The sequence below is a fragment of the Rhineura floridana genome, chromosome 1 (assembly GCF_030035675.1).
Source record: "Rhineura floridana isolate rRhiFlo1 chromosome 1, rRhiFlo1.hap2, whole genome shotgun sequence".
Lineage (NCBI taxonomy): Eukaryota > Metazoa > Chordata > Lepidosauria > Squamata > Rhineuridae > Rhineura > Rhineura floridana.
The window spans coordinates 97,538,121-97,558,824 of NC_084480.1; the positions used below are offsets into that span (position 1 = coordinate 97,538,121).

The 20,704-nt window shown below is 41.7% G+C and overlaps 1 protein-coding gene across 3 annotated transcripts in view; it reads left to right on the forward strand.

The window, feature by feature from the left end:
* Nucleotides 1–20,704, forward strand: part of FRMD3 (FERM domain containing 3) — a 240,238-nt gene that overhangs the window by 29,266 nt on the left and 190,268 nt on the right. The window contains exon 1 of one of the 3 annotated variants that reach the window (XM_061627103.1): nt 6,987–7,512. The exons of 1 other annotated variant lie outside the window; for it this stretch is intronic. In XM_061627103.1, coding sequence (XP_061483087.1) covers nt 7,363–7,512 — 150 coding nt within the window. In that variant the 5' untranslated portion in view covers nt 6,987–7,362. Of the gene's footprint in view, nt 1–6,986; nt 7,513–20,704 lie in introns of those variants that run through there. One more of the 3 variants, XM_061627113.1, reaches the window with a different exon arrangement.

Genomic DNA, 20,704 nt, shown 5'->3' on the forward strand with positions numbered 1-20,704 from the left:
ATGGCCCACAGACTGGAAGCATTCCATATACATCCCAATTCCAAAGAAAGGGGATCCCAGGGAATGCAGTAATTATTGAATGATTGCCTTAATATCCCATGCAAGTAAAGTAATGCTCAAGATTCTACAACAAAGGCTCTTACCATATATGGAGCGAGAAATGCCAGACATCCAAGTTGGATTTAGAAAGGGAAGAGACATCAGAGATCATATTGCAAACATACGTTGGATAATGGAACAGACCAAGGAATTTCAGAAGAAAATCACCCTGTGCTTTATAGATTACAGCAAAGCCTTTGACTGTGTAGATCATGAAAAACTATGGAATGCTTTAAAAGGAATGGGGATGCCACAGCATTTGATTGTCCTGATGCGCAACCTATACTCTGCACAAGAGGCTACTGTAAGAACAGAATATGGAAAAACCGATTGGTTCCCAATAGGAAAGGGTGTGAGACGGATGTATTCTGTCACCGTATTTATTGAATCTATATGCAGAACATATCATACAGAAAGCAGGATTGAACCAAAATGAAGGAGGTGTGAAAATTGGAGGGAGAAACATTAATAATTTAAGATATGCAGACAATACCATACTACCAGCAGAAACCCGTAATGATTTGAAACGAATGCTGATGAAAGTTAAAGAGGAAAGCACAAAAGCAGGACTACAGTTGAATGTCAAAAAGACTAAAGTGATGACAACAGAAGATTTATGTAACTTTACAGTTGACAATGAGGACATTGAACTTGTCAAGGATTATCAATACCTTGGCACAATCATTAACCAAAATGGAGACAATAGTCAAGAAATCAGAAGAAGGCTAGGACTGGGGAGAGCAGCTGTGAGAGAACTAGAAAATGTCCTCAAATGCAAAGATGTATCACTGAACACTAAAGTCAGGATCATTCAGACCATGGTATTTCCAATCTCTATGTATGAATGTGAAAGTTGGACAGTGAAAAAGGTGGATAAGAGAAAAATCAACTCATTTGAAATGTGGTGCTGGAGGAGAGCTTTGCAGATACCATGGACTGCAAAAAAGACAAATAATTGGGTGTTAGAACAAATTAAACCAAAACTATCACTAGAAACTAAAATGATGAAACTGAGGTTATCATACTTTGGACACATAATGAGAAGACATGATTCATTAGAAAATATAATAATGCTGGGAAAAACAGAAGGGAGTAGAAAAAGAGGAAGGCCAAACTAGAGATGGACTGATTCCATAAAGGAAGCCACAGACCTGAACTTACAAGATCTGAACAGGGTGGTTCATGACAGATGCTCTTGGAGGTCACTGATTCATAGGGTCTCCATAAGTTGTAATCGACTTGAAGGCACACAACAACAACAACAAGTCTTAAAATAGATCGAACAGAGGCATAGTTAGTTAATTTTAAAGTCTGGACTTAATGGTCTTAGTGGAGCAGATGGTAAGGTTGTTTGTCTACTTAGAAGTCTCATTGAATTCAGTGGGACTTACTTCCAGGTAGCAGAAGTGCATGAAGGGGGCAAAGGGTAGCATCACCCTCCTGCAACTGTCTTTGTTGGGATGGGACATGGCAGCAGTGAGGTTGAGGGAGATCCAGTGTCCCACAGGTGCACACACCACTGACAACCTGGAGTTTCCCCAGCTACACTGCTGCCCTGCCCCATCGCTGTTCTAGTGAACACAACGTAACTGCTGCTGGGAGAGTGCTGCTGCTATTCTGCCACCCTCATGTCCCACTGCTGCTCCCAGATAAGTGTGTGTATAGGATTGCAGTCTAATTCTCACAAACAGCAAATGAAGTTGTAAACCTTCACCTAACTGTACTAGAATGCTCCTCCATGGTGCGAGGTGGGGGTGGGCAACATACCTACAGATACAAAACTATTGTGACAGAGCAAGCTGAATAGGATTAAAAACCTCTCTCTGACATTCCTGAAGGGAACATTTATGTATTGAAGAGCATTTCACCATGACAGCTGTTACCTACAGTCTGTAGTTGTACAAATAAGAAATAGGTTTCCCAGAGCTTGGAAGTAATTAGTTACAAAAAACAAATTACTTGTAATTCATTACTTATTTGAGGAACGAGTGGGTAATTTCTTTACATTTTGATTGTAATAGAATGAGTAATTCGATTACTTTTGAGGAGTAGGTAATTGTAATGTTTCCAGCATTACATTTGGGCATTACTTGGGAGGGGGGAGCAAGGGAAGTCTTCTGCTCTGATTTGCAGATGAAAATCACGTGCCTCAAACTGGGCTTCTGTGCAGCATCGCTCTTCTTTTGCGCTCTGTGGGTGGGTAGGTGACGAGGGAGAGCGAGACAGAGTGGAGAAAACAATTGTTTAAAAAAATGGATGGTGGTGGTGAAGAATGGAGTGGAGGGGAAAAGGAGCTGGAGGGCAAGAACATGGATAAAGGAGGAGGCAGCAGCAGAATGGAGATAAAGAACTGTGGAGATGAAAGATGTCAACATGTGTGTATGTGTGTGTGTTTGTGTGTGTGTGTGTGTGTGTGTGTGTGTGTGAGAGAGAGAGAGAGAGAGAGAGAGAGAGAATACTATGTTTGCACTTGTCACACAAAGTGGCCTACACTGCCCTCCCTGGCTACTTTGCTGCATTTGCAGTGTTTTAAATTTTTTGCGTCTCAGGGGAAAATGTTTGCTTGGGTGGATGTCCCTTAGTTGGTAGCAGAGCAGGGTCCAGGAGGTGGTTAAGACAGAGAGATTATGTTTGCTGGCTGAGAGTGTGTGTGTGTGGGGGGGAAGGTTGCACTTAGTTTGACGTGGAAAGATCTTAGCGGCCTCTGCTTCCCTTCCTGTCTCCCTTACCAACAGAGAGACCACCATTGGTATCTTATGGATACAAAGAATTCTTCTACTACCCTCTCTGTGTGTATGTGTTTATTTCTAATGTTGTTTTAGGCGACTTAGGTGTGCAGCAGCCAAGGCCAGCACCTTGTAGGCACTCTAGTTTTTTTAAAGTAACTTAAGTGTAATTGTAGTGATTACTTTTGAGTAATGGTAAAGTAATCAATCCCTTTCAGAACAATTGTAATTATAATGGTAATTTATTCCTTTTTGGGGCCATGTAACAGTAATTGTAATATATTCCTTTTTAAAAGTAATCTTCCAAGCTCTGAGGTTTCCCCTCATCTGCTATGACAACTAGGTCTCTGTAGCACAACTTTTGTCTTATATTTATAATTATGGTCCTGCAACAGGTTTTATTTTTAAAGTATTTTAAAAATATGCCATTACACTGTACCTATTAAGGACATCTGCCTGCTAGAGTTTTTGCTACTCAAGTTTCATGCTAAGAGCGGAGAAGCTCAACATCTCTAGTTGAGTTCTGATGTTGGGAACAAAGACAGTTGAAGCTGCAGCGTATGTGGACCATGGTGATGAGATAATGAGACACACCAGAATAGTCTATCTAATTTTCAAAATAAGCACGGTGCATACATCCCTTAAGAGTACCCTTCATTTCATGGCTTACCTGTTTGACTCCATGTGACATTGCATATTGCATATGTGGCCTTATTTACTCCTTCTCATCTTCCCATTTTATGCTCATTGCCTGTGTAGAAGGAATTTGTTTCTTCTTTACTCACATTTTTAAATGTTATTATGTTGCCAGAATTTCACAGATGTATACTTGTGATATTGGAAATATGTGATTGTTACAACTTTCAATTACTACATTAACATCTTGATTGCCAGTGTAATTAGCAACAATATTGTGGTTTTGGAGTTCCACAATTTGAATCCTAAAAGTCAGTGACTCATTGGAAATTAGTTTTGTTGATTGCCCTATCCAGACATAGGCAAAGAGTAGGAAAAAAAGACACACATACCATAAATCTGTGAGTAACCTGGGTATATGTATTTATTTAAAGAATGTATAAACCACCCACCATTTGAAAATATTGTTGCAGTGTACAAAATAAAAAAACAAAAGACAAGGTTAAAACAATAACAATATATTAAATCTATCTGTAAAACAGATTTGAGAGGGAAGAAAACTGGATGGTAGAGTGGGAAAGAACACTCTTGTAGGGCCCTAAGAGGAACGATTGGAGCAGGAGCTCCCAGCTGCAATTCTGGATGAGAATAGTAGCAGTAATTGATTCCTGGCCATGCTTATAGTAAAATATTGATGGCAACAAGATTGCACCTTATATACTGTAGGAATCAGCTGATGTTTCTCATAAGCTTCTATCTGTTCAGCTAACAACAAAGAGACAGGAAGTGTAAGGCCTGTGGCCCATATCCGACCCAATGGGACATTTTTCTCAAGCCTGCAGACTGTGTGGCAATGCTGATTGTTCAGAGAGAAAGCCCTAGCCTGGAATCCTTAAACTGCTCCCCCAGGGTTAATGCAATTAACTCTTGTATATTATTGGAATAATGTATACTAAAACCAGCACTTTATTAAATATTTACTGAAGCCAAAGTAATTAGTTTTCAGCCTTTCCACCCTGCTTCCAGCTATCTGTATTCATCAGGATATGTATAGGTCTTGATTAATTTATTACTCTATTGAATGTTTGCTTTGTAAGGGGTGGTTAATTGTACATTCCTCTTTCCCATTGTTATTTACTATAATATACAGTTCTTGGCATGTAATATCAAAGAAGTGCACTAAAATAAGTGCTTCTCTTCACGCGTACATTATTTCCTGACTCTTTCCCACAGGTTGGTAAGGTGACAGCTGAGTATTCAGAATACAAAGCCATGACCCCATTCTCCCAGGCCTGATTTGGGTGCTAAGAAAGGCATCAGGGAGCTAATATTATCAAGATTTACATCTTCAACTTGGCAGAACAAGGCATTTTTAGGAACTGGGAAAGGCCTGCCTCCAACAGCTGCCAAACCGATTGTGCGTGATTTCTGTCCAGCTGTTACTCGAGTGCGCAAAGCAACTAGATAATAGAAAGTGTGTGTATGGAAGTGGGGGGAGAACAGGCAGGAGAAAATGTGGAGGGTAGAAAAGAAAATGACCTGTACACATTTTTTTAAAATTGTTCTATACTGCCCTTAAATTCAAAATTTCCAATGCAGTTTACAATAACTAATAAAAATTACATTAAAAACAGTAAAAGGCAGTATTAAAAGCAATCAGTGTGTGTGGGGTGTGTGGGAATATGCCAGAGGTTAATAGCCTGGGAAAATAAAAAGGTCTTTGGAAAGAAAAGGGAAAATGGGTAAAAGAGGAATGGTACTAAAATAATGAGGGCCAGCCTTACCACTAGGCAGAGTGAGGTGGCTGTCTCAGGCAGCAGATGCTGTTGGGCAGGCAGTGGTGTAGTGATAAATTCTGAAGTGCATGACAATTCATTATAGCCCTCACAGTTACATCTTTATAGCCATGCCCCTTCTATGATCATACATACCACAATAATTAATTTTTGACCAATGCTTCAATACCAAGCCGGCTCTCCCCTGTCACTTTGCCTAATATCCAGCCTGATGAAGAGTTCTGATACAACTCAAAAGCTTGCTCACTACTTTATGGCATTTTGATTGGTCATAAAAAAGACTTTGGAATATTTCAAAATGAATGGCAGCTTAACACTTAGGCATGTGGGCTAATGCAACCTACCTTTTCTTCTAATTAACTTATTTGATGTTTTTCTCTCTGAGAAAAGCTTATTTATTTGGCATGCAAAGGACTGGCCAATAGCACCCCAGGAAATGACATAATTGCCCCTGCTGTGAAATAAGTGATGGCACTTCTACCCTGTTCCTTGCTGCTCCACTACACTACTGAGGGCAGGTGGTGAGGTGTTGGAGGACAGAGCTGTGGGTGCCACACAGCCTGTCCCATGCCTTCTAGGCCAGCCTATTGCAGTGAAGGACAATGTCCTGTCACCAAGGTTTAAGTTGGTTTCATCTGACAGTCTGGTGGGCTTCTATAGTGTAGTGTAGTGTAGTGGTTAGAGAACCTGGAGACCAGGTTTCAAAATCCCACTCTGTTATGAAGCTCCCTGGGTGACCTTGAGCCAGTCACAGTTTCTCAGCCTGTTACCTCACAGGGTTGTTGGGAGGATTATGAGGGAACAGCCATGAATGCCTTCTTGAGGCCCTTGGAGGATAGGTGGGATATAAATTTGAAAAATGAACAAAATACACAGAATACAAAGGCTGCCCCTCTTGTCCTTCACTTAAGGCAGCGAAATGTCTGGCACCAGCCCTCAGGCTCCCTTAATTAAATGCACAAACCCCATCTATGAACACCCCCGAGTTACCCTCAAATAATGCTTCCTTCCAGCTCTCTAAAAGCAGTAGCTGTGGGAAGTGTCACAGAAGGGGCTGGGCCTCCTTCTCTGGCTCGGCTCTCCCTTGGGCGCCAGAGGAAAGGAAGTGAAGAAAGACTGGCTGTTTGTTGGAAATGATAGTCTGAAAGAAAAAGAAGAAGAGGATGCGAATGTGATAGAGAGAAAAGGGTACAGGCAGAGAAGAAAACAAAGGAGGGAATGGGGGGGGGAGAAAAGGAGAAAATGGGAGTCTGAGGGAGAAAAACAGAAATGAGGAAAACGAGAAGGAAATGGCGCAAAGGAGAATGAGGGGTAAAGTAGAAAAGGCTGAAGGAAATAAACTGGAGGTGGAAGAAATGGAAAGCAAGTGAAAGGGAGAGGTACAGAAGAGAAAATGAGGACGGGAAACAGAACGAACGTGAATCGGGAGAAGAAGGATGAAAAAAACCTGACCGTGCAAAAGGAAGCGAATGGGAGAAGGGAGACGAAGCGAGGGCGAGAAAGAGAAAGGCGCGAGGGGCAAAAGCACCAGAGAATGCGAGGAAAGGCGCCCGAGGGAGGGGCAACGGCTAGAGACAGGCGGGCAGCTAGGGATGCTGAGGCGGGAGAGGGAAGAGCTAAGGCTGCCTGACGCAGCAGCAACAGCAGCGGCAGCAGCGGCAGCGCAGTGAGCTGAAGTAAGGGCAGTCCCCATCTCATCCCATCCCCTCGCTGTTAGCACACCAAAGGCGCTCCCCTTTAGCGTTTGGTGAGCGCCGCGGCCGCGCGCTTCAGGCTTGAGCGTTGCGAGCGGCCCCCTTTAGGCAGGGACAGGAGCTGCCTTTGGCAAGGAAGAAGGAGCTCGGGCAGCGAGGAGAGCGCCGCCGCCGCTGCCTCTCTCTCCCTCCCTTCCCCACCCCCGCTTCCTCCTCAGCATGGTGTTCGCCCAGCAACAGCAGCCGGAGCCACCGCCGCCGTCTCGGGCTTGAGCCACACGCCGCCTTGCGAGGCTTGCGCTAGATCACTCCTTGCTTTCTGAGGTCTCCTCCTTCTTCCCTCCTGGCGAAGAGGGGCCGAGGCAGCAGGGCTGGTTGTCGGCCCCCAGCCCCATTTCAGGACTGCGGTGCATGTTCGCTCCCTGCGAGTGCGTGAGGCGAGGTGGCAGGAGGACCATGAAAATGATCCGGTTCCGGAGCTCCAGCATCAGGTCTTTGAGCCAGGAGATGAAATGCACCATCCGGCTGCTGGACGACTCCGAGATCTCCTGCCATATCCAGGTGCTTCTACTCGGATGGGAAACCAGTGACTCCATAAACTGGGGGGGGGGGCTTTTAACAGTCACTCTCCCCTTCTCCATTGCAAAAAGGAGGCTGGATGGCTGACGCTCCCTTCTCCTTGCCTATCTGCACCCAATGCATGCATCGGCATCTCTGTTGTGTTTGTGCCACCCTCATCCTCTCCTGTTGTGCCCGTGCCCATCTCTCTCTCTCTCTCTCTCTCTCTCTCTCTCTCTCACTCACTTTGTCCGAGTGCACTCATTGTAGTGAGAACTTATTTACAGGCAAAGGCTGGTTACCATAAGCTGGAAGGGAGAGTCCGATGTAGAACTGGACAGGGCTGTGTTGAAAACAAGGAAAGTTGACTTACAAGGCCTTTCCAGGCAACTGTTTTATAGTGCATTCCTTGTGTGAGATCCAGATGTCTTTCGTCAAGGAAGCCCTTCTGTTTTGCAGAGGCTGCATCCTCCCATAGCAAAAGCTGCAAATGTTGTTGCTGAGGGAGGGGGGAGATGTGATCCTTTTCCAGCTCAGAGGGGCAATTGTGATTTGTAGTGCTATCTAGAATGTGATTGTGTGGATGGCAGGGTCCGCAGTTGGATAGTGCCTGTGACAACACAGAAGACGCCAGAAACAACTTATCTTCACAATTTCTTAGTTTTATTTTCTAATATAAGAAACTTCTGTATGCTGAATTGGACCATTGGTCCATCTGGACTGGTACTGATGATTATGACTTAGGGCAGAGAGCACTTATTTTCTTTAGATGAGCACTCCCTATTCAATACAGAAGCAGTCATGTAGCCCTTTGAAAGAAAAAGTAAACATAAGCACCACCAGAGAAAATTGAAGTATTCTGGTAGCAAAATAATGTGAGACCAGCAATTTCAGGTCTTGCTAATTGAAAACAGGCTATTATGGGTAACAGTGGACTCTTGCAGTACGTTTCTTCTTTGATGCTCCAAAAAAATGTGTTATTCCTGCGGATGTGAAATTCAAGAGGATGCTGGATGTGGTTAAAGTGGAGGGGCTGCTGTACTTGGAAGACTTTTTAGTGGCAGTCAACTTCATCTTGCTGTCAGGAACAGCTGGGTAGCTGGTCCTGTTGCACAGGAGGTTTCAGGAAAACAAGGCTCCTGGTATCCACATATGGTGTCACTAGGTATATTGTAGCATAGTAATTCTCAGCCTTTGGAAGCTTACTTGTACTACAGTTTGCATCAGTATGTCAAGATGGTTGGCAGTTTATGCAGCAGCTTTCCCACCTGTCTGCTTTTTTGTTGTGTAGAAGGGCTAATACACATTCCAGCATCTGAATGAGGAGTTAGTGAACTGTGTTCAGTAATGGAAAAATATTTATGCTGTTTGTTTGGTTTAAACAAAAAGAATAATCAGGACCGTCAATCAGGCAATTATATGAAATAAATTCTGTATATTACTCAAACATTAAAACAGTTTCCTTTTTTGATATCTTGAAAGTACAAGGTAGCTTATAATTTAATACACAAAAGCCAACATCAATTTCATTAACTCTTACAATAACACATCAGAACCAAAATAGCTAGGAATTTTGTTCCAGTATGTTGTGCTGTTAACACACCCCAATGACTTTTATCTGGAGAGTTTTGTAGCAGGCGTCATGAAATACAGGAATAGCTGAAATCTATTGAATGTGAAAGCTGCTATCCCATTCTCCAAGAGGGGAGAAGATTAGTGCTCCAGCGAACCATTATTCACTACTGTTTGACTGAGTATGTAGTCTTTTTTTATATGGTATAGATAGAGGACAGTATTTATCTGTAGTAGAAAAACATTTGTTTGTTTGTTTAATTTATATCCTGCCCTTCCTCCCAGAAGGAGCCTAGGGCAGCAAACTTTCCTTTGATATATGTGTACTACAGAAATGTTGGTTTGATAGATTGCCGAATGGACTGTACCTGGAAAAGGTGGTATTGATGTTGATATATTGCTCATTAAAAAAAAAGTACATCTACGATAATGTATTTCCTGCTTCTGTGGAATAATAGTTTGAAAGAGACAGTTGTTTCTCTGTCGGTCCCCGAAGGCTGGAGATATTTAGTACGTGAAACAATATATCTTAATTCACTACCTTTTGTTAGTGTAAGTATGTACACATGTGTATGTTACATGGCATTTTTGATGGGCCAGAATGGGAATCTGCAGTTATGACAACAATTTTACTTCCTTATAGCAGATTATACAGTTAACAACTTGGTTTTTTTTGGTGTATCAAACAATAAACAGCTGAGTATACTGATCAGGAGGGAATTATCAATTTTGTATTGCCCAAAGAAGCTGATGCCAAAATGTAAGGATTGATCCTTTCCTTTGAACATAAATATGGGCATAACTGTAAGGGAGGAAGCATTATTAGGCTTCCTCATCACTGCTGGGTGATCAAGTGTGTGTGGTTAAGGAAACCCTGTTTGCTCACTAGGTGATGGAGAGGTTGGTGAGTACGTTTGACAGGCAGGCCGAAGTACCCACTCCTTTGCATCAATATATTCCCTGTCCTCCTTTGGAACCAATCCAGTGTATGCATCTGCAGTATCCCTCCTCACAAACCAAATCGCAATTGTTCAGATTCACCATCCATTGCAGGCATGAATAGCCTTGTCTGCTGGACACTAATTACCTTGCTATGACTGGATTGCTGGATTACCTTGCTATCACAGACCAGGCCAGATATCATATGCATATGGTTCAGCAGCAAATGAGGCTCCATATGTGCACTACACCTGGGAGGCAGTGTCAACTGGGACAGGCATATATCGCTATTCACATCTGTTGTCCTTCTACACCATGCTATCTATGTATACTGGGTAGAATCTGGATCATGCTCATAAATGGCAGAATGGATGACCCAGCTGTCCCACCTGAGTACTTGGTACAACACCAGCCTAGGCTGATGGGCCAGGGAGACACAACCATAAAGCCTTCTTGCCTAGAGACCCTTCACCCTGGGGCAGGCTTTGAAGACCTGCATCTAGTGTTGAACTGATTGACTGATTGAGGATGCTGCTGATGTATCACCCACCCTGTGGCCCAGCAGCCTAGCTGGCTGAGGTGGTCTTGAGAGCAGATGTTTGTCCTGAGGGACTTCAGTGTCCATTTCAAGGCTAATTTTAGAGGGCCAGCTCAGGACTCCAAGGCCTCCATGACAAGCACAGGGCTGTCTCATTTTGTCATTGGCAACACTGAGAAGGGCAATATTTCATTTGGGTAGGATGGGCTGGAAATGAGTTTTTCAGATTTTTTTCCTGGTAAGATTTGGCCTCATGGTTGCAGTTTCCTCTAGCTGGGATTGGGGACCTATTATGATGGTCCTCCCCTAGAGACTTATGAAATCCAATGGATTTCTTAATGTTCTCTGGAATTTTCCAGCAAGCAGAGCTAGTGATTCTGTCAGAGCCCTGGTGTCATTGTGTTCCACAGCTTCTCAGCTGCTCCTACTGTGGAACCTGCATTAGTGTTTGATATTCTGGGGAGCTCTGGGCAATGAAGCAGGCCAGATAACAACTGTAGGCAAATAGCATAACTCAATGTGAACACATGATACAGTGCATAATCATATCCGTTGTGTGGCAGTGAAGGTAGCAAAGAAGACTTATTTTGCTGTTTCCATTGAATTCTCAGGTAAGCCACATCCAGCTACTTGTCTGAGTGGTGTGGGATCTATTAACATCTATGAATGGTGACAAAATGTACCATTTGATCAGGTTTCATGGGATCTGTTCAGGCTTTTGTGGCCTGAGGATATGGTTGTTTTGGGGGCCCTTGCAGGGTGCCACAGGGAACCATCCTATCCCCAATACTATTTAACATCAATATGAAGTCATTGGAGGCAGCTTTTAGGGGGTCTGAAGTAAAGGCATCAATCATCAGTACTCTGATGATACCCAGCTCTGTTTCTCTATTACATCTGAATCAGGTGTGGTCATGTAAGCCCCAGACTGGGATCTGGACAAAGTGGTGGTCAGGATGAGGGCCAATAAGTTGAATCACAATAAGATGGAGGCCCTATGGTTCCTGGGTCTAGGAATTGCAGAGTATTGTCTGGGTCTGGGAATTGGGGAGTCTTGCCCTTCTTCTCTCAAGGAGTGGACATGTAGTCTGGGTGTGCTGCTTGATCAATCTTTGTCACTGTGGGCGCAAGTAACCTCAGTGGGTAGGAGTGTTTTTTGCCAGCTTCATATGGTACATCAGGTATGACAATTGCTAGAATGAGATAGCCAGCCACAATTACCCCTGCGTTCTATTCATAGGGTCGCTGTAAGTTGGGATCGACTTGAAGGCAGTCCATTTCCATTTTGGTAACCTCAAGACTGGACTATTGCAATAAGCTCTATGTGAGACTGCCTTTAAGCCTGGTTCAGAACTTGCTACTGCTACAAAATGCTTGATTGCTGAGTGTAGGTTCCTACTGCACATTTATAACACCTATGTTAATGGAATTGGCCTGGCTGGCAGTCTGCTACTGAGTCAAGTTTAAGCTTTAGTTTTTAACTTATAAAGCCCTAAACAACTTAGGATCAGGTTATCTAAAAGAAAATCTTCTCTCATATAGACCTGCCCATTCACTAAGATCTTTGGCAAAGGCCCTGTTAGTTATGCCTCAGCCTGCAGAGGTTTATGTTATGTCAACTTGGAAGAAGGCCTTCTCCAAGGTGGCCTCCACCTGCTGGAAAGAGCTACCCAGTGAGATATAGGAAGCATCTACTGTGGTGCGCTTCCACTGGCTGTTAATATCTATTTACGCAGGCTTTCCCTGGCCTCTGATACCAGTTGAGCAATTACTGCTTACTCTAATTATGGTGCATTTTTTATTATATTGTTTTGTTGTATATTGAATTGTTATTTTGTACTGAATTGTTTTATTTTACAACACCTCAATATTAGTTTAATAAATGACAATATATAAATACTTTTACTACTGCTACTAACAAGAGAAGTAGCAACAACAATATTGCAACATTTGTGCTACATAAAATGGAACAGAGTGTATGTGCAACCTTCAAACAACTTTAATCAGTTTCACTTGGGTTTAAATAAGCTTAGTTCCATTCAGTCAGGACAGTGGGAATTCAAGAATGCTGGTGTAATAGAGCTTTTTGCATGCAACACCACTTGCTAAAAATGGGCTGTCTGCCATGCAGTTTCCTTTTCTAGATTTTTGCAACCATTCTATACTTATACTCTGGACAACAAGGTACAGAGAAGTACCTCTGGGACTTTAAACTAGGGAGGTGAGGATGGCCAACTGAGTCTCCAGTTGCCTCAGCCCATTTCTTCATTGGTCCCTTTACAGCAAGACAGTTAAAGCTAACTAAGGAAGTTAAAGCTAATGAAACACAAGTTTCTAGGTGAATGGTGGAATGTTTTAGGATTTTTTCAAATAAGCAGTCAACCTCCAGTATTTTAATAATATTTTTACTAAATTTTGACATACAAAACCAACTAAGTTGATAATACAACTAAATAATAACAATAATAGTGCTGGGGAAGCAATGTCACTTGTCATATAGTACATTCCAGTGATATATATAGGAAAAATATGGGAATGAATTGACCAAAATGGATATATAGACATATAATTAAAGTACAGGGGATTGTCACAAGTTCCAAATTTCCATAGAAAATGTTGAGAAATGATGTAGACAGTTAGTGTACATATATGAAATAAAGTTCCACCAAGTTGTATAAAAGGCTTGTGGGTGCTCTTTACCTTGTATAACCCTTAAATTAAGTGTAATCTTTTTCAGCTATACCAGTGTTTCATATTTTTATACCACAGCAAAATGTCCAAATCTTTCAGTGTTTTCCATTTTTGTGCAATTGAGAGTCTTACAGCAATCAATAAGAATATTAAAAATTCCTTGGCTTAAAATCTGTATTTATATTTCCAAAGCCAACCTCCACTGTTCACATGACTACTACTACTATTAATGCTAATTATTATTTAAATTTCTATCCCACCCTTCCTCCAAAGGAACCCAGGGTGGATTTAAAAATAAATACAACTAAGAATATTTTAAAACATTGAGAACCTCTAAAACCATAAGAAAGATTTGATTTGAAACTAGGAAGGAAGAGATGGGCAGGAGAAAAAGCAGAGTAAAATAAAACTAAAAATTAATATCTAGCTAGCCTAAAGTCATACAAACTAAATTCTTACTTCCATGCTGGATTGCATGGATGCACATGATGTTCAGTAGACAAAACTTGGGTATCATAAGGATAGACCATGAAAAGATGGCATGTGATCGTAAGTGTAAGTGTTATGTACTCATGGTGCCTTTAGAGACTGATGCTTATGAGCAAATTTTGCTTTACCCAGGCAGATTTTAGTGTCAAACCCTCATCTTTATGGATTCAAGGAAAGCACAGGAATCACTCCTTGTCTTCTCTTGGGAAAATGGTCCTTGGTCTGGGGAAGTTTTAAAGAAACAGTCAGGATCTATGCAGACTGTAATTACAGCTAGTTTTTAAGAGGTTTTTCCATCATGTGTTAGTTTTTCTACATGAATTGAAAGCATTCAAAATGTTTCCAGTAAATGTGGCTGGGCAATAAATAAGAAAAATAAAAATGCACATAACCTGTAGAGTGTGTGTTTTACACATTATAAGGTACATAAATATATATTTTTGAGCTGTGTTAATTATACTTGTGTTGCAGCCCAATACGAGCACATCAGCATTTAGGTTGTCTTTTTTGGGGAGTTCTCCTATCTCATTCAGGGCTCATCTACATGGGAGCATTTCTTCATAGCCAATACACTTCTTTTACTTTCACTTCTCATTTGCATCCATCCGTAGTTCCTGCTGAATGTTAGCTGCCAATCGCTTTTTCCCATTCACACAAGCAGGCATTCCTCTGGGGAGGATTAGTCTGTTTCCCTTCTGGCCCCACCCTCTACTTATACATTTCCACTCCCTCTGGTTGCTAAGGTGACCAAGCATGCTCAGTCTGTTCTACCAGCTGTAGTAGGTTCCTTTAAAAAAAACACACCAAAAGTGCAAATATATGCCCTGGTAGGATACAGCTGAAATACAAATCTTTGAGCAGTGTTATGCTTTTGTGCACAAGTTAGAGAAAAAGAAAATAAAGGCACCGTTTGTAGAAACATAAAAAGGCCAACAGAATGGAGGAGAGCAACTGGAAATTGCTTGTCAGCCTTCAGGAAATAAAATGAATGAAAGGAGGAGGAGGGAGTGGGTGTGGAGAGGTGAACGATTGAAACACCCACTTAAAAGCATTGGAGCAAAGCGTCTGCAAGCACTAGAAAAGGGAACTTTTTTCTTCCCTTTTCGTATTATCAGTGGATTGGGCTGGTATGGATTTATGGGGGAAGACTGCATGATAGCTTCTGCTTGCCAGTAATGTCATGTGAACCATGCACATTTAAAGGAGATATAAGTAGCACCAAACACACTGCAAACCACCATGTAAATGAACCCTCTGTCCCTCAGGACTAGATAAGGTCAACCAAAAGCTAATTAAACTTTTGTATCCTGCTACTGATAAAACCATAGGGTTATTTATGTCCCCTGTATAAATCCATAGTTGGGTCATTTTAGGATACTTCCTGACATTATAAGAAAAGACTTATACTCTGGGAGGCTCATTTTCTTGTACCTCCAGCTGCTTCTGTTCCATCTGGACTAAATTCTCTGCTGATAGTGCTGTGTAGAATCATGGACTGACGTGTTCACTAACAGCCAAAAAAGTAAATGAAGATGGAATTTGCTTTCGAATGCCAAGCAACAGGAGGAACATTCTCTGAGACAAAGTATACATATCATTAATTCATAATGGAATATTATAGTGTTGATCTCATGGCTTAAATGAGTGAGTGAGCATGAGTGTCCTTCGTAATGCCATTAACTGAAACATTATTGGAAAAAATGAAGCAGTCTCTAAACATACAATTTGAAACCAGCTTTTCAGCTGTTCTTGTTTGGTATTGCACATTAGACTGTGGGAAAATTCATGCTGATTCACATGAATAGAGCTAGAAAGCGGCACACATACTGGAAAGGAAATTTGAAGTGACTGGCTTGTCATCCAGTGCAGACTCTACATTTAGATTATCCCTATGCATGTGTTGCTTACATGTGCATGCTGTTCAATATAGAAAACTGTTACTTTCATAGTCAGAAAGTCATTTTTTTTAAAAAAGCAGAGCAGTGAAATCTGATAGTATATTACATAGAGGTCTTTGGTCCAAATTATTTTGAATTACCAAGGCTGCTCTCAAGTGCCCTTAAAAGCCTCTGCAATAGCCTGGGGACAATAGCCAGTAAGCACTTTGGAATACCTTACTTTTACAATTTTGATTTACAAGTTCCAACCAGAAGCACCACAAAGGATTAATTTCCAAAGCATCCTTCTGCTGCTGTCTATGGTTCAGTACTGTATTCCAAGAATCTCACAAAACCAAACACCTACAATGACTTTTATTTGTAGTGTATATGAAGTTCCAAATAAACCCTTCTTCAGAACAATCTCTGTCTCCCTCTCACTCTTTCTTTTGGTTGAATTACACCATATTAAATCAAAACAGCATATTATTAAACATACCAGAGAGGACATTCTTGGTTATGTAGGATGCCTTTAGTTTATTCTTTTTTGAAAAGCAGCAGATTGCCCTTTTCCCCACCACTGTAATTTTTTGAAATGTTCCTGTGAAAGTAACAGTAGCACTGGAATGGTAATGTTCTTTGAAAATTAGGTTTCAGTCACCCAAAAGGAAAATAGTGCCTATTACTGGTAATGAGGATTCCCTTTGTGGAATTGAGTGGGCTGAAGAATATCTCAAATGAATCATACAATTATAGATTCTAACCAGCTATCCAGTAGCACTATCATATAGGCCATCACATGGCTTAGGGCTAGATTTCTAGTCCAAAAGTCAAAATTCAATATGTTGTTTTTTCATCTGTGGGATGTGATTATTAAAAATTAGGTGAACTGGGCAAGTGGCAGTGGAAAAGGTTGGGACCAGTAGCAAAACTGAACCAATCTTTCCAATGACATTTATGTCCAAATATTTGATTTATTTCTTAAGTCTCCTTGGGACTCAGCTTCTTTGCAGCATCATTGAATAGAACTGCAATGTCACATCCGAAAGGGAGACAAGTAGAATGAAAAATAACCTAAGATCATAATGGGCACAGTCTGTAACATGCAGACTCTTTTAAAAGATGGTTGACCTGCCTGCCTGAACACAAAGGTAAAAGGATTTCAGTGAAGGTTTAAAGGGCAGTAGTAAACAGGTCAGAACCCTAAATGCAACAATACAGCGACCAATATGTAGGGACAAAGAGAACTATGGTGTAGTAGAAACCTCACAATGTACCCGCTAGAATAGATTAAATTAGCCCAGTGAAATGAAATAATGTTTTTTAATTTGGATGCTGGTGATACATACATGACTAAGTTTACTTTTATTTATGCTCTGCCTCACTTCCAGAAGAAGGAAACTCCATCAAGCCATTGAGCCCAGTGTCTATGGAAAGAACTGTCAGTTGAGGAGCTCTTACATCCTGACCTAGACATTGTCTGCCCTGCTCCCAGATAAGGTGTAGGTGAGTGGGCACTCCCAGGGAGGGGCTGCTGTTTGCCCCATTGCTGAGGCCAAGACAGCCAGAACCTAAGCACATGGAGAGACAGTCTTCTCCTTTGTTCTAGGGTTGAAGGTTTACATGTAGGAGTTGTCTGTCTCTGCTGAGAATGCAAGCAACTTGTGAAGGTGCTGTGGATGTGTGGTTTCTGAGCCCAGATAACTGATCATTTACCTACTTTGGATAGGCTTGTACTCCCCTTGAAAGAGCAGTTTATCTGCTTCTGAATCCATATTTGTTTCCAGAAGGCCAGGTGACCTCAGCGGCAAGAAGTGCCTTTTACTAGCTTCAGCTCGTAAGACTGCTACAGCTGTTTCTGAATAACCACTGTTGTCTATGCACTGGTAACCTCTGGCTAGTTTACTGCAATGCGTTCTACATGGGGCTGCCCTTGAGATTAGTCCAGAAGCTGCCACTGGTGAAAAATGCAGCAACTCAGCTGCTCATTGGGGAAGGATATCACCATGTTACCTCACTTTGAAAGAATTGCACTGGCTGCCAATTTTTTTTAAGTTCAGTGTGCTGGTTTTGGTGCATAAAGCCCTATACAGCTTGGGAACAGGATACTTGAAATATTGTCTCACCCCTTAAATACACTTGATCACTGTGCTCTGCAGGTAAGGGCCTTCTGTAGATATCTTCTTGTCAGGCAGTCTGTTCTGTTCAATATAGAAATCAGGCCTTTAGTGTTGTGCCACCTCTCTTTTGGAATTCCCTGTCTCTCGTACACGGTCTCTTATATGCTGAAGACCTTCCTCTTCCAACAGGCCTTTGAAGTAGAGATCTTTCCCAGGCTGAATCTGTATTGGAATTATTTTAAAGATGTTTTAAAGATGATTTAAAGATGGCTGTGCTGTGCCACCCTAGTCAGAGGCAGCATGCTTCTGAAAACCAGTTGCCGGAAGCCTCAGGAGGGGAGAGTGTTCTTGCACTCGGGTCCTGCTTGCGGGCTTCCCCCAGGCACCTGGTTGGCCACTGTGAGAACAGGATGCTGGACTAGATGGGCCACTGGCCTGATCCAGCAGGCTCTTCTTATGTTCTTATGTTCTTATGTTTTTATAGCTTTATCACTTGGTGTTTGCTGCCCTGGGTTCCTTTTGGAAGGAAAGGAGGGATATAAATGAATGAATGAATGAATGAATAAATAAATAACTTTATTGAAACATGTTTGTTAGCCACCTTATACATTGTATACTGCTTTGAGAACTTCTTGTTGAGATGATGATGATGATGATGATTTTGTTAGTTGTTTGTTACCCAAAGGTCTCCAAGCAACTTACAACCCATTTAAAATGTAAATATAAATACATTATGCCATAAAACCAGAAAAAAATAATCTTCATAACAGCCACAGGAAGCTTTGGCAGCCAAGGGTGTAGTTGTCCAGGATCTTGGAGGGTCTTAGACCCTTTACTTTTTTGGAAGTAGTGTCCCAGTGGGGTCCCTATGTCTCCAGTGAGCCAATCATCATGAAAGGGGAATATGTTAGCCACTGAGAAGAATCTTCTAACTTGCTTCCTTGTCCTTTCTTGCTGATTGGAGTCAGAGTGAAAGGAGGTGTGTCAGCCACAGAAAATACTCTTTTCAGTAGCTAATACTCTCCCCTTTCATGCCGATTGGCTCCTAGGGTCATCTGTTGTTGTGGGGAAGGCATTAACAAGGATCTCATTCTCAACCCAGCAGCAATAAAAGGGGGGAGGGGTGTGGCTGTGGCTATCATGAAAGGACCCTGCACTTCTGAATTTGCCACTACATTACTGTTGGCAGCACAGTAGAACAAAACAAAACATCATGTCGAAAGCTTGTGGGGGAAAAATCTTTACCTGGCACTGAAAAGATGTCAACAAATGTGCCAGGCAGATATCACTGGCAAGAGCATTCCACAGTTGGGGAGCCACGACTGAAAAGGCCCTCTCCCTTGTTACCACCCTCCAAGCCTCCCTTAGATGGGGGATCTGAAGAAGGGTCTCAGAAGAACATCTAAGTGTCTGGTAGGTTCACGTTAGTAGCGGTGTTCAAGAAGATACTGGGATCCTGAAAAGTAAAAAGCTGTACAGGTCAAAACCGGTACTTTGAATTGGGCTTGGAAACATACAGGCAGCCAGTATAGTTATAACAGAATTGGTATTATATTAGCTGCTTGTCTCCAACCTGTCAACTGTTGGGCAGCCGCATCCTGTACTAACTGAAGCTTCCAAAGCGTTTTCAAAGACAGCCCTGCATAAAGCACATTGTAATATTATCCAGATTTGACGTTACAAGAGTATAGATTACTGTAGCCAAGTTATCTCTGTGCAGATAGGATCATAGTTGAGCCACCAGCCTAAGCTGATGGAGGTACTACATACTGCCGAGGCCACCTGTGCCTCACGTGATAGCAATGGATCCAGAATTCCCCAAATGACAAATCTGCTCTTTTGAGGGAGTATGACTCCATCTAGAGCAGGCCGCACACCACTCAAATGGTCAGAGGAAACACCCACTAACAGCATCTCAGTCCTGTCTGGATTAAGACTGAGTTTACTGGCCCTCTTCGAGTCCAGTATCACAACCAAGCACTGATTCAGCTCATCTACTGCCTCACCTGCAGAAAATGAAAAGGAGAACTAGAGCTGTGTGTCATCTGCATTTAAACCAAATAGATAAATTGTTGTGAAACAGAAGACAATATTACTGAATGAATTTCCTCAATTATTTATATTCATCCAACTATGTCCATACTTGACAGAGTTATGCAGGCTTTTGCATTGTGGGAATCAAATTGTCTTTTCATTTTCCTCTCTCATTCTGCTACTGTCTTGAATACATTTAATTTAAACTATTGTCTTATGGTTGAGTGAAGAAAGGTTTCCTTTTGTTGGAGAATGCACAGTTTAGTTGTCATCAACACATTTAAAATAGAGGTTCTGAAGGAATTTGACAGGTTCATTGAAATCTATGGTCCAGGAGAATAAACCCTGTTAAGATCACATTTAATCTGGCAGTGCAGGATTTCCTCACAGTAGTTAGTAGCTTTGCTCTGGCATATTTGGATTATAGGGAATTCCCACCACAGATGGCAGAATGATCCAATCTGCCTACTCACTTTCCAACAAAAGGGACTTAATGTCTTTTTGATTATGTGCAGTCTGACAGGTGTTGTATACCAGTGGTTTAGCAGCTCAAACTGGCAATTCTTTATACAGATCATCATCTTGACATTCACTACCCAGATCTTGTTCCAGACTTTCTCCTGTAGTTTCTCACCCAGATCTGCTTCCCAGGTAGTGTGAAACTTGTATTTTCTGATGAAAATTTCTAATAAAAGTAATATTTGAATGAAAAGCAACATTTTATATATTTTGGGAGTTTTTCGAGGCAAACTGAGGTAAGTTAAGAAATGCCTCAGATTGATTTACAGAGCAGGACAGTTTTGTAAAACCGTTGGAAACAAACATCTCAGATTTTATGTACACCTATCTCTATCAGATCATGTTTACAGTGTTTATATGGAAGCTAAACTATTCCCACTTGATTATTTGTAGCAATATTAAGTATGCTGAGGTAG